Raw genomic sequence first — 13,658 nt, 5'->3', positions numbered from 1 at the left:
CGCCTTCAAACGTGATAGCCGTGCAGTCCAGTCTATATTGTTTATAGATAATAATACTGTTAATAATAACAACCACAATCATGACACGCAACTTAAGAAAAAACAACAACAACAGCTCAAAGACAAACAGGACTCAAAATGGATGCCTCCAGACACAAAAGTTTAATGAATCAACAATATTTGGATTTGCTTGTACAATAACATCATTAGTGCAAACAAAGACAAGCATCTGAAATATTTAAATGGTACACTTCAGCAGCAGATATGCAATGCCAATACAACACAACAGATTGACATTTGTAGCCACATATCTCTAAAAATCAGAGAAAACAAACCAGCACCAGCTCTGGTGATATTCTGATATTTAGAATAAATACTCCATAAAAAGATCTGGGGGGGAGGGGGCAAGAAAAGGGTGTGTGTGTGTGTGTGTGTGGGGGGGGGGGGGGGGGGGGGGGGGACTAAAGGGCTATTCATAGAAGAGAGTTGACAGGAATCAGTTTCAATACATCTTAGTGTCATTTAAGAAAATATTTCACGTCATGAAACATTTTCCAGCACTGTCTCCTCAGCATACCTCAGTGAAAAGTCGACGTGGCTGACCCCTGGAATGTGGACTGGTTTTACATTTTGAACCATCTGTGTCTGAACGTAAATTGAATCAGTGTCTTGAAATGCTACGACAACCCAACTTTAGATTTTTTTTTTTTTTTAATTTTTAAGTAAAGAAGGCAACGTAAATGTAAATGTGATAGTGTTGAATGATGTGTCAGTGCCGACAGCTGATGCTCGGTGAGTCTATAAACTAAACTCAATGGCCAAACAAATGCTTCTTTTTTTTTTCAAATAAAAGTAACATATCGCTTTTTGTGTGGTGATGCCAAATAAACAAATACAAATAAATATAGTGCCAGATACCAATTTAGCAGATTACAAATGAAAAAAGATGATTATAAAGTAAGGTCAGTCAATCATGGCTTCTGATCCTGGCGTCTACTCAGACTGAGGACATAAGCAGCAGTCGAAAGAGGGTGATTACCACTAACATAAGGTAATGATTTGAGTTTTCCCATCAGCATAGACGGGAGCAGCCCATAACAGCCGACCCATGATCAGAAATCATCCCCACTTCCTCAAGGATACTCCTGCGTCACGTCAGTCCGGATCAGCAGTAGAGAGACAGAGTAATCAGGGGGAAACAAAAACAACAGGCCTGCATCAAGCCACACGTTAAGATAACATTCAGTCAAGGTCAAACTGTAGTGCCACAGAGGTTGCTATGAGATATAGATGAGGACAACAATGTAAAGAGGGACTTAAGGCTGAAGTGCATCTTTAGAAGATTTGTTGTTCAAAGAGGATCTTCTCAAATCCTTGTGGAGCAGTGTGATAGAAGTCACTAAACTGGCAGTCTAAGATGGCACTGTCATCCACTGGAACAGAAGAGAAAACAACAAACAAGCTTAGACACCGACATTCACAAAAAAACCACTTAACATTTCACAGTATCATCAAAGAAAACATCCTAAGTTATTATATTTAGTAGATAACTGACAAAACTTCACTGTGGGACTGTGTGGGTGATGATTAATCAAGTTTGACTGACAGTCGCCTGGCAACATCACAAAATAACCTCACACGGTCATAATATTTTGACTGAAATATCATGTCATTGCCTTCTTTTAAATGATTGATTGAGGACAGAGAAATACACTAATTCAAACCTGTTTCATGAGAAATAATCAAAACTGTAATGTAGGACCATGTAAATAAGAAGTTAATGAGGAACTGCCTTCACATTTTGGGGAAAAAAAGCATCTGGACATCTGTTTTTTTTTCATTAATACTTGATTACTGCAACAAATCTTTTTTTTCCCACAGAAAACATTTTGACATGTCACAGTGGGGAAACAGGTGTAAATAATCATGACTGAAACTCTGCTTCAGTCTCAGGGTCCTGGTGATGTGCATGCTGGCCGACTGCCACATGGCCATGGCATACTTGGACACTGAATGGGACAATTACGCCAAGACAGACCGCCTGCTGTGAACGAAGACGGCCTGCAAGGACCAAGATTCATACCCAAGATGCATGTAATTACAGCTACACCATGAAATCAAATGGATGATGCTTGGTCACATTGCATGTCTATGATGATGGGGTCAGACAGAGTTGACCACACTGGACCATTTATATTCTTTTCTGTATATCAAGTGAAATCTTATTTGAATTTAATTAATTTAAATGAATCTAATTAATTCTTATTCCTGTTTTATTATTGTGTGTTGTATTGAGAGAAGTGACTTGATAAAATAGCAAACTTAACAACTTCTAGTGCTGTTCAATCAACGAATGTATTCCTTAGAAACGCCTTGTAAGTTTTAAGAACTTTAAACTTTATCTATTTTCTTTTCTCTCTCTACTTTTTTATTCTTCTTTGCTCTTGCTTTTAAAGCAGATATCAGCTTCACGGCCGTTTCGGCTAATGCTGCGTTCAAGGCAGGCTTTTGAAACCGTAAGTTACAGCTTCAAGTCACAACTACGACTTGGTAGCGTTCCAGGTAACCCGTAGCTCGTGTTTTTACCATCCTGTTGTCTGTGAAAGTTCCCTATAACGGCCACTCGTAACTTCCGACCCGTGAACTCGTACCAGATCGAACTGGTATGACTTCACAGGAAGGAAAAACACAAAGTACGAGTTTCTTTGAACGCACCATGAGTTAGCAGCCCCCGCCCTTGTCAGGCATCAATTGGTCCTCGTGCTACGTCACCACATTCACGCGCATCCCTTGGCTGCACACACAGCCCTTCATGCCGTTCTCTCTCCTCATTGGATAACACTTGTATCCCACAAGGAAAATTTTCTCCTCGGGTTACAGCAGAGCAGAGTGACGGAGAGACTCGTGTTTAGGCTGAAATACTTCATGTAAGTGATTGCTGACGGAAAATAGGACTATTTAGGACTTATATTAACAAAAACATTCCACTGATATCTGCTTTAACCCTGTTTAATGTTTACATTTTTTTTTCATTTTTCATTTTTTTTTGTTTTTATGCTGTTCTTTTTATGTTTTGTCTTTATGTAAAGCACATTGAGTTGCATTGGTATGAAATGCGCTATATAAATAAAGATGCCTTGCCTTGTAAGAAGCAACAAGACATTTGCCATTTCTCATTTTGATTTCTTCTTTGAACTAGTGAAACATCATTGGTCCCAGCCAAAGGTTTGTTTCAATTCAAAGTTTGCATCACTCAAGTTTAGATCAAGAAATGTTCTTGCTCTGCCTGTTTTATCAGGGGTGCATCGTGTGACTTGTGTGGACTTGAGGCAGCAAAAGTATCCCAGAATCCATTTTGCAACAAATATCAACAACGGCAGGTATTCAGAGTCAGGCTCAGTGCTGAAACTAATCTCACATTGTGACTGTTATTACAATCCTTCATGAAGTTTTTCAGGTGAGAAAGAGACAGTTAAGACTCCCAACATGTCGTCAGTTTAACCAAATGACGCCTGTTTGTCATTTATCATGGCAGAAGAAGCACAGTTGAAACTAATTTAGCTGACTAGTTCAACTGAATAGAAAGTCGTTGTTTCCAGCCACAGCTGCATTGCTGGTACTGTTTTCATCTTGTGAGTGTTAATGTCAGTGTCAGAGACGAGTGTGGTTTGACCCATGAGTACCGAGTATTCATGTGATAATGTAGCCATAACTACCGAGTACTCATGGGCTGGAACGTCGACATGTTGGCAGTGTTCATGCTGTGCTCCCATTACATGATGTTCTCTTGTTTTCTCTGTTTCTCCTGCGTTGACAAGCTATCAGCTGTGAGAAAGGCCGATCTTTGAACAGATGTCAGCGTCTTTAACAGTTAAATACTGAAGCCATAGGGTGGTGGAAGATTATCAGCACAAAAATTGGGTGGCTTCGTACATGACTCATCATGCAAATTGTTTCTCAGCTAGATGGAGAAATGCCACAACCTTCAAGCCACAACAACCTTACTGTATGACAGCAGAGGCCATATTTGCAGATCTTAGTGGAGAAATTGATTGTTTATAAGCCACCGTCTATGACCCACATTTCAGAAGCATAGTTGAAAAACTAGTAAACTGTTAATGGACATTGCTATATGACATAAGAATAGCCAACAGCTAAAAAGTTTGCCTTGCCCTTTGGACATGAATAATGTTGTTATACATGCACAACGGATAATTAAGTAAAAAACTGAACATGATATTTATAAAAGCGTTCAGGGTCATGCTCTGATCACATGGATATTATTTTCCAGCTCAGCGATGCTTTGGGGTGTTTGCACAAGAAAGCTCAAACAAATTAGTCATTAGTGTTTCTGTAAGCCAGGAACAGACAAAGCTACAAGTAAATATCAACAGTGTGCATGTTCCAACATAAACTCACCAGTCGATTTCACTGACTAGCACAGAAGAGGTAGGCGTCCAGTGAAATCATCTGCTATAGCTTAGGCCAGGATAAATCTTGCAAATCTTATTTCTCTGTGGCAAGACTGGCCCTCTCTGCTTAAGGCTTTATTCTGAGCAGTTTTCATAATTCACTCTGGGGAAGGTTAAATCAGTTTTGTTCCACTAATGACCACGGCACGCTAATGACCAAACTGACCAGTGTTAAAAATGTACAAATGCAGCCCTCTAGTGGAGTTAAATTGTAACTGCTGTAATGATGACAGTTCTGGGAAAGCGTTTCTACAGTCAATAATAATCACATCACTTAGTTTCAATAACAGTGAAATCATTACAAACCTTATTTAACTAGTCAGCATATGAAGCCAGCAAATTAACCTACCGTAAACAACCGGGTATACAGTGCCTCGGATCCCTGAGGCAGGACAATGCATGTTCTTTCCATTCAGATATAAGTTCAGCTCCACGTGGTCGTAAGTGATGCCCTGAGGAATACAGACAAACATTGCATTCATCACCGAATCTTTACATGTGGATCTGCATCCGTTTCAGCGATCAAAAACAAACTTTCATAAGCGTAGCCTGGTTATTGAAAGTTTGTGATGAAACCTAGTTGAAGAGCATTTCAAGTCAAGAAGAGCAGAGAAAGCAAATAAAGTATGTACATGTGTTATCTCCCAGTCTTCTTTACTTTCCTCTCCTTCCAGCAGTTACACTGAGCCAGCCTGAGTAATCATGGTTTAAGCTTTAATTATGATTTAATCATCATTGTCAATAATATTTTTATTTTATCCAAGGAAAAAATCTATCTTATCTGTATCTCTTATGGTGGCCTCTTTTGCCAAAGAGTCAAAATGACACTGTGTGTGGCCTAAATAAAAAACAGGCCTAAGAATTGAAAATATATGAGTGTTCAACAGAGTCACAGTTCATTATTCCAGGATTAAATGATCAAATGAATAGGTGACAATGCATGTGAAGTTTGCACTTTGCTCAATGACCCTGCAGCCTATAAGACACATGAACTGACAGGGAGCTCAGGACCAGACATGTCTCTTATAAAATTGACAGACTCTGTGGTGGCGGCGGCGGCATTTTATGCCTAAATCCTTTACTCTTATGCAATTCAGCCACCATGCCTGTACAAATAAGAATAATATAATGTTTTACATTATTTACTTAATTCATCCATCCATACTGCTTATCCCTTGATGTGCTGCCAGGAAATTATCAATTCATTTCTCGTTTATGCTTGTTGTGGCTGTCTTTCAATAAACTTCAGCCGCTGAGGAACTTAAAGCTCTTTTGTGACGCGTCCAAAAACTCCATGGGTCCACGATGAATTTAAAGTGTTTATTGTGACAAAAATCAAAAAGAGCCAACAAGCAGTTATATCAAAAGGGAAATTAATACGTGCCCTTTCAATAAATAATAATAATGATACTGGTGAGATGATAAGGTGAAAATGATGGTAAATTGACGGTCAACAAAAAATATATGAGCTTAGTTCTCTCTCTCTCTTTGTGTTCAAAACTCCCGCCACCACACACACACACTCACTAAGTAAAGAAAATAACCACACCCCCTCAATGTGTGAATGCAAATGACATCATCAACGCAATGACGTCAAGCCTACAGCAAATGGCAGGGAAAATATATTTTAGCTTCTACAATGCTATTTGTACATGTATGTTCTGTGTGGACAGGCACTTAATGTCTATGTTGCTTGTATGCATTTGCATTCACTTTGTCCTTTTGTGTGTCGTTTGATAATGTTTTTTATTGTTTCATTGACACATTTTTGGGAAAATACTTTGTTCTTTTGCTTTAAAAGTAGAACTAGATATATAGTTCACTATAACAAAACCTCAATGAGCAGGTTTCACTGAATTGTGAGTGTAATAAAAGTTTCACTGGCTGACCTGAATTCCTGTCTCCTGATTAAAAAAAACAACCCGAAGACTATGTTTTTCCTGCACAGCCACTTAGCTTGCAGTATTACAAGTTCACTGGTTCACCTTGATACATGTGTTGTGTTTGTGTACATGAGTATGTGTGGTGGTGGTGGTGGGAGGAGTCTCTCTATTACATATCACACAAATACAGGAGTGCCACTAAAGGGCTTAGGGAGTGTCAACGGTGGCCGGTTTTGGTCTCTTCTTTATCAACGGTGTATAGTGTAATAAAATCAGGCCTAGATAAAATTCAGGAAAGCATTTCTGGTGTGTTTCTGTTTTAGTTTAGGGAAAAAGTAAGATTGTTTTGGTAAAACCAGGCGAATGTGGCAAATTCTACTTTGTGCAGATGGCACACTTGTTGATACTGACAGAGGTGTGTGTATGTGTCTTAAAACAGCTCCTGTCTGCCCCTGCTGTGCTTTGTGCTGCAGCCACCTGCATCCCCACGATCCTCTGCCACACACACACACACACACACACACACTGCTCTACAGTTCATTTGTTCCAATACCCATGTCTGTGTTCATTAACATCAAATTTTACATAATCAGTTCTGGTGGGCAAGCTTTGTTAACCATGGCAATAAAAGCTGTTTTGATGGATCAATCACAATTTATAAACTGCCAAATAGAAATTTAGTGTGCGTGTGAAAAGCTTAGCCATAAACAGAGGGCGTTCCCTGCCACATCCGACCGTAGGTTTACTGCTGCTATCAGCCAACTGCCTTGGGGGAAAAAAACCTAAAATACAGATTTCTACTTCTTCTACTGTGGGTCTGCAGGAAGTTGCAGGGCAGCCTGTTCCAGCAGGCCTCTAACAGACAATTAGAGCTTCATGAAGACTTATATAATACACACAACTTAAAGTCACATATTTGTTGAAGGCCGTGAGATAGCTCACCATGTGTACAGACTAGACTGATAAAAAGGAATTAGTGCAGCACCTTTACTCTGCACAAAATCACAACATGTTTCTTTTGAATGGAAACCGGTTTAACCTTACAGTCTAAATCTGTTTACACTTGCCCACTTGGATTTATTTGACAAGATGCTGATTAAGATCAGAAAGATTTTCTGTTTTACAAACAACCGGTGCCATTTAAAATGTAAAAGATTTGCTCATCAAAAAATCATTCAGGGTCGAGTAAAACAAAAAATTCTGAACTTACAACAATGTCCCCCTCCTGGGGAAGGCTGTTTGCAGGTAGACGATTCTTTTCTTCATTATTGTGGTACACAGACCCATCATGCCTCAGGACAAGGCTGTTTGTGTCTCTGCCCATAGGCACTTGATTAAGATTCACTTTCTGCGTGGCCACACCTAATCCCCACACACCTGAACACAGAACACAACATTAAAGTACCCAGTGTTTTCATACAAAGCCTAAAATACTTTGATGTTTAAAATAATATAAGATACAACAGAAAGTTAGAAGGTGCCATTTACAAACATAGCATACTTAAAACTAAATGTTACATATCAAATCTGGTGTGTTACAGGAGTGTTGAGTTAAATGAGGGTAACATTATGAACAATGGAGCAAATATCTTTTCAGATGGTGTCCTTTTAAGTAAACAGAATCAGATCACGTGCAGTCACAAGACAGAGCAGCAACCACTAAGAGTACAGCATGTCAGAATCAATAAGCACCACTAGGAATGCACTAGAAAATGGCAATCTGGTAGGGATCTAAGGCAGGAGAGGTATGAGAACAGGGTGATCATCAAATAAAAAACCAAGTGCCTACCAGTGGACTGGATCTTAAACTCAAAGTAACTTTTGTTCTGGTGCAGGGGAGCATTGGCCAGACAGCCTCCAGTGCCACATATCCTCCTCCCGCTCTTTACAATGACGACATCTGTGCCTGGAAAAAAAGAAAAGAAAAAGAAATTCATAAAAGCAAGTTTAAATGCAACCAACAACTGTATCTTAATTCTTACTATCTGACAAGGTGAATCTAGAAAATGTTTTGGGTATCTGCTTGATGCATGAGTTTCTCCTGCACAAACTGTTGTTTACTTTGTACTTCTTTGTGAATATCTGAGTAAATGTAGGTCAAATGTGTTGCTGACTGTACATTATACGTGAGGGTTTGTACACATACCTCCTTTAATTATTGTATCTTTTATGTAAAACATTAATGTTATTTTTGTTTAGGCATTTCGACTTCCAGATATTCCTCAGAGTAAAAAAAATAGGTCAGGTATTTAAAGAGAGATATTGTAGGCTAAAGTTTGAAAACCTATAAACCAACTGAGAGTGAACACTTTTAACAAGTTCAAAATATGATAAATGAAAATGATAATTATAACTCAGGCTAATCATAACTTAGAATATGTTTTAATTAATGTTATCCCCAATGTATGTTTGACCCTGACAGTGCTAAATGAAAGTTTCACGAGTTAAAGAAGTGAAAGTGCAATCAAGATTTTGTGATAGAGCAGCTATAGCTTAGAGACAAATTGTGTTTCAGTATGCAACTTATGCAGTTATGACACAGAAATATGAAATTAACACGCATTGAAACTAGACTTTTCAGTACTGTAAGAGACATGTTGTTTCTAATAGTTGAAAAAAGGAAAATATTTGCACGTTTGCAACTTTTTCTAACTGAGGGAGGAGATGTTTTTTTTTTTTTTTTTTTTTTTAACAATTATCACAAGTAAAATTGATTTTGTCGATGGTATTTCAAACTGCGTCACATGTCTTCAAACACATGGATCTTTAAAATTTCGCTAGTGTAAAAAATAAGAAATGTCAATCCTGACAGCTATTAGTCGTGTCTCTGTGTGTGTGAGCTAAACGTTAAGATTTCACATCTATTCAGTTGATTTGACAAGCTGTGTATTATTTTACAAACGGTCTGCACACTGACGTCCTATTTTCTTTCAACACATCTGTCTAATCTGTCCTATGCAAACACAACAACACATTCATTAGCACAGTTAGCTGTTAGCCGTAGCACCACGGAAGTAGCAAACCGTCACGTCACAGCCACAGCCGAGTCTGTACGTTAAGTTACGTCGCCAATGGAGACAAGGGACAAACCCAGGGGCAAAACTGGTCTTCTTACCCATGTGGTGGGTGTCTAACTGAACCGTGGGCATTTCTTTGAGGGGAATATGCCCCGATCCGCCGTCTCCACAGCAGCCTAGACAACACGTAAACATCGCAGCCATGATTCTTGTGCTCGATACTCAGCAGCTGTAACATCCGGAAACAAACTCCAAAGAAGACGAGAGCACGAAGGAAGGAAGAAGCCAAAGAGCAGTTTGACGTTAAAAAAAAAACGTCAGCGCGTCTCCTCATCAGACAACAGCGCCACGCCGCGGCCGGAGCGGGAACTGCATAAGCCCCCGCTACCCCACTGCATCCAATCACAGTGGCTAAGATAGGCAGTTGCTCCTGATGGCATGGAAACAAGGGAAGAAAATCAAGGTCAAAATTTCTACACGTGACTAAGTAACTATTGGATATCGAAGTTACATAATCACAAGTGAGCAGCGAGTGAGTTTCGGGCGGATTATCAAATGTTTAATGGGTGCAACGGGTGCTGAAATTGTGTAATTATAAACTGATAAGCGAAGAGCAGCAGCAGCAGCAGCTATCAGAAGTATGATGCAGAAAGTCAGCGGTGTTGTTGGTGTTTTTCTCATCCAGTCTCTTTCAGTTTCTGCTCGCTCCCAAATCTAATCTTACCACTTGTTTTATTCAGTAACGACACAGCATTATTAAAGTTGATGCATTCACGTAACGCGCCTTTATCGTGTTGACTGTTTACACATGCATATATTGACAAGTGCCCACGCGAGTGACTAAAGTGGGGCAGTTTTTTTTATATATATATATAAAAGCCTGTGTGATGCCGAGCTGGGACTAAAACCTAGTTGACAGTTTTTCACGCTGTAATGTTTTGCATAGCAACAGCCCCTCCCCCCATCCGACTGGCAGGGATCCTCTGCAAGTTGCCCTGCAGGGACAAAAACGTAAACACCCGCAATAACCACAATAAAGCTGTGGGAAAAAATCGAAATATCAATAGCTTTCATATTGGTAGCAACGTGTCACGTTATCGTCTGTGTACGTGTGCGCAAATGTGGAGAAATGAGCGTGTGTTACATTTCTGTGCGTCGCCGAAACAGTTAACTCCGTACCCGGAAAGGGCGAAGTCTGCACAGCAACAAGCGCCATGATTGCGTTGCACTGTGCGTCTCAGCAGCTGGTGAGTGATTCTTTTGGTCCAGTAGTTGCATGTTACTATGCGCTTGCAAAATCTGTCACAGCCCTCCTTCAGTACCTTGCCAACAGGAGCAACGCAAACGTGAACCCTGTTTGTCGCTAATTTGTCGCATTGGATTGGTTTAGGCGGCGGTTAATTTAGGATTCATCACAGCTAACCAAGCAAGCGTCCTGCTGCTGCTCTGTAATACAAAGCCAGGAAAAAGAAGAACAACAACAACGTTTATGCATGTTAAGTTATTATTGATTTCGACTTTGTATTCAGCTTTGGTTTTCACGACGCGCTTTCAAGTTCCTTACAACATCCAGCTGGTTACAGAGAGAGGGAGAGCGAGGGGCATCAAACGCAGGATGTTACTTAACATTAGATTGGCACTCGGAGCCTTTGGCACAGCGCCTGGCAGCTTTTTGCGCGGGTACACCGCTGCAAGTCAGTTTCACTTTCAAGATGGGAATACTCCTCCAGACACAGCTGGAACCTGACTGCAACAAAAAACAAACCTGTATCCTTTTTTGCGATGCTACGATGCATTTTCCGTGTGTCATTTATTGCCACCGCTCCCTTGCGTGGCAGCACCTCAGAGTGTGAGTGCGTTATTCAGTAGCACCCAGTTTTATGAAGTGTTGATTTATTTGGTGTTTTTTTTTTTAGGCAACGATTTTGACGCCTTGGATAAATGTGTTTACAGAATCCCATGGAGCAGCTCGAAGAGGAACTCACCTGCCCGATCTGCTGCGGTCTCTTCGAGGACCCGCGGGTCTTGCTGTGCTCACACAGCTTTTGCAAGAAATGCTTGGAGGGACTCTTGGAAGGAAACCGAGGTCCGGCTTACAGGACACCTTTCAAATGCCCCACATGCCGCAAAGAGACCCCTCACAACGGCGCCAACAGCCTGCAGATCAACTACTCCCTGCGCAGCATAGTGGAGAAGTACGGCAAAATAAGGGTGATGCCTAAGATGTCTGCTTGTAAACAACACTGCGACCAGCCTCTCAACATATTTTGCGCCACGGACTTAAAGCTCATTTGTGGCTTTTGCGCAACAACAGATGACCACAAAGGGCATAAATTCTGCTCCCTGGAGGAGGCGTACGAGCGCGAGAAGGAGGCGTTTGAAGAGCTGCTGCACGGGGTGGAGAGCTGGCAGAGCGCAGACACCCTGTCCTGCCTGGAGACACTACAGACCAGTAAGAAAAGGGCTCTGCAGTCGGTGACCAAGGACGCGGAGAAGGTAACAGACTACTTCGACAAACTCATCAGCGCCCTCGAGTGCAAGAAGAACGAGATCCTGTCCGACTTCGAGACGGTGAAGCTGGTGGTGATGCAGGCGTACGACCCGGAGATCACCAAGCTGAGCGCGGCGCTGGAGGAGCAGCGGCTGGCGCTCAGCATTGCAGAGTCGTTCAGGAGCGTCTCGGACCCCCTGTGCTTTCTGCAGCAGATGCAGGAGTTCCGCGAGAGGCTGACGGTCCTCAGGGAGACTCCGCTGCCCTCTCGGAAGGAGATGGACGTCGGCCCCCTGGTGCGCAATTTCGATGTGAAAAAGTGGGATTCGTTGAGGCTCAGAGACGTGGACAAGATCTCGGTGCCCCACGAGAACGGCTGCTATAGAGTGGGGGGATCGCGGATGCAGGCAGCCCCCCGATGGATCGCCTTAGTTATTATGAGTCTGCTGCTGCTGCTGTCAGCCGTGCATCTGCTGCAGCCTCACCACCCCACAGCCTACATAACCTCGCAGATTGATTCACTTTTCACTACAGTTTCCTCGCACTGCAGCCACACTGGTGTGTACCTGCGGGAAATGACTGACATGTGCACAAGTTTAATGGGCGCAGGCCAGGAATGCATCGTGCACTTAATTGACTCTACTGTCAGTTTTATTGGCAGTTGTAAGTTGTTTTAATTACTAGCCTGTGGCATCTCATGCACTCACAGCTACAATTTGTTTTCCAAGTGACCCGTGAGATGCACAATATACTAACGACAGATATGCACCTGAGTGTGCATATATATATAGAAACACGTGTTAACCAAATGTCTGTTGTGTCGTTTGCTCTCTTTTTTTCCTTTTTTTTTTTGCTCAACCTCTCTGAAGCCACGTTATCAAACATAATCTCTCCTTCATCCAGAGGTTGTAGCCTTCATTTACATAGAATAGACACTAAATCACATTTCTTTTCTCAAATGTGCGACCTTTTACTCTTCTTAAGACGATGACACTTTTCTACTTCTCCAAGATGATCTTGATAAATAAAACTGAGAAATAAGACACATCCATGTCGTTTTTTCTACTATGCTTATTTTTTTTTTTTTTTTTATTTAGTGTTATATGCCAAATCAAAATATGATTTTAAGCAGAGGAAAGGCAGTTGAACCATGCAAGTAGGGGAATTAAACAAGTGTACAGTGTAATCTATGGCCTTTTCCCCCACAGAGCGCGTCCGCACCACAGTGATGCTGCAACCTCTTCAAGGTTACACACGTTGCATAACAGGGCCCGTGTGAAAAATTCAGCAGGCTGCAGACACAGCGTGAGAGGTACAAAAGCACACGGCCCCGTGGTGTTGTGATGTCTCATGAAACCTTGAAGAAAAAAAAAACCCTGACAACTGCATTTCCTCTATCAGTGATAAAGAGCCGTATGTATGTGAGACTATAGGTGATTGTCACGCTGCGTGCTGCACAGGCCGTCACTTAATTTCTACACAAAACTGACCAGCGGAGGTTCACCAGGACTCGTTCGTTACACTACTTGTTCCGGTCTATAAAGTCAAAGTCAAACATGTGCAGGCTGTCAAATTAAACCAAGTACAGTATAGTTTCCACCCTGCATCTGAATTTGGAAGAGGAGTTCCCTGTAAACCCAAAATGAAAATGCAATTTTACGGACTAAATTATTCTAAATTTGGGGCTTGCTCAGTGAAACATTTGGCTCAGCACCAACTATGATCTGCCTTAAAATAGGTCAGGGCAAAACGGACAATGACTTGTGCATTTGACCATGTAACCTTGTATGTATTC

General features: G+C 41.3%; 2 protein-coding genes across 3 annotated transcripts; one reads left to right on the top strand and one right to left on the bottom strand.

The window, feature by feature from the left end:
- Positions 1-163: 163 nt before the first annotated feature.
- Positions 164-9,707, bottom strand: spryd7b (SPRY domain containing 7b). Its single transcript, XM_083996756.1, has 5 exons — positions 9,471-9,707; positions 8,145-8,261; positions 7,566-7,732; positions 4,822-4,924; positions 164-1,433 (listed from the first exon to the last, which is right to left on the bottom strand). The coding sequence occupies exons 1-5, from the start codon at positions 9,574-9,576 to the stop codon at positions 1,336-1,338; spliced, it is 591 nt and encodes a 196-aa protein (XP_083852882.1). The 5' UTR covers positions 9,577-9,707; the 3' UTR covers positions 164-1,335.
- A 781-nt stretch (positions 9,708-10,488) lies between these two features.
- trim13 (tripartite motif containing 13) lies at positions 10,489-12,873 on the top strand. Of its 2 annotated transcripts, none has more exons than XM_083996754.1 (2): positions 10,489-10,619; positions 11,326-12,873. In XM_083996754.1, exons 1-2 carry the CDS (start codon positions 10,587-10,589, stop codon positions 12,538-12,540), a joined length of 1,248 nt encoding a protein of 415 aa, XP_083852880.1. In that variant the 5' UTR covers positions 10,489-10,586; the 3' UTR covers positions 12,541-12,873. The 2 variants fall into 2 exon arrangements, with proteins under 2 accessions (XP_083852880.1, XP_083852881.1); XM_083996755.1 differs by lacking the exon at positions 10,489-10,619 and adding an exon at positions 10,672-11,221.
- The last annotated feature ends 785 nt before the right edge of the window (positions 12,874-13,658 follow it).

This window comes from Trachurus trachurus, assembly GCF_905171665.1.
Source record: "Trachurus trachurus genome assembly, chromosome: 21".
NCBI lineage: Eukaryota > Metazoa > Chordata > Actinopteri > Carangiformes > Carangidae > Trachurus > Trachurus trachurus.
This window is presented reverse-complemented; position numbering and strand designations above follow the sequence as displayed.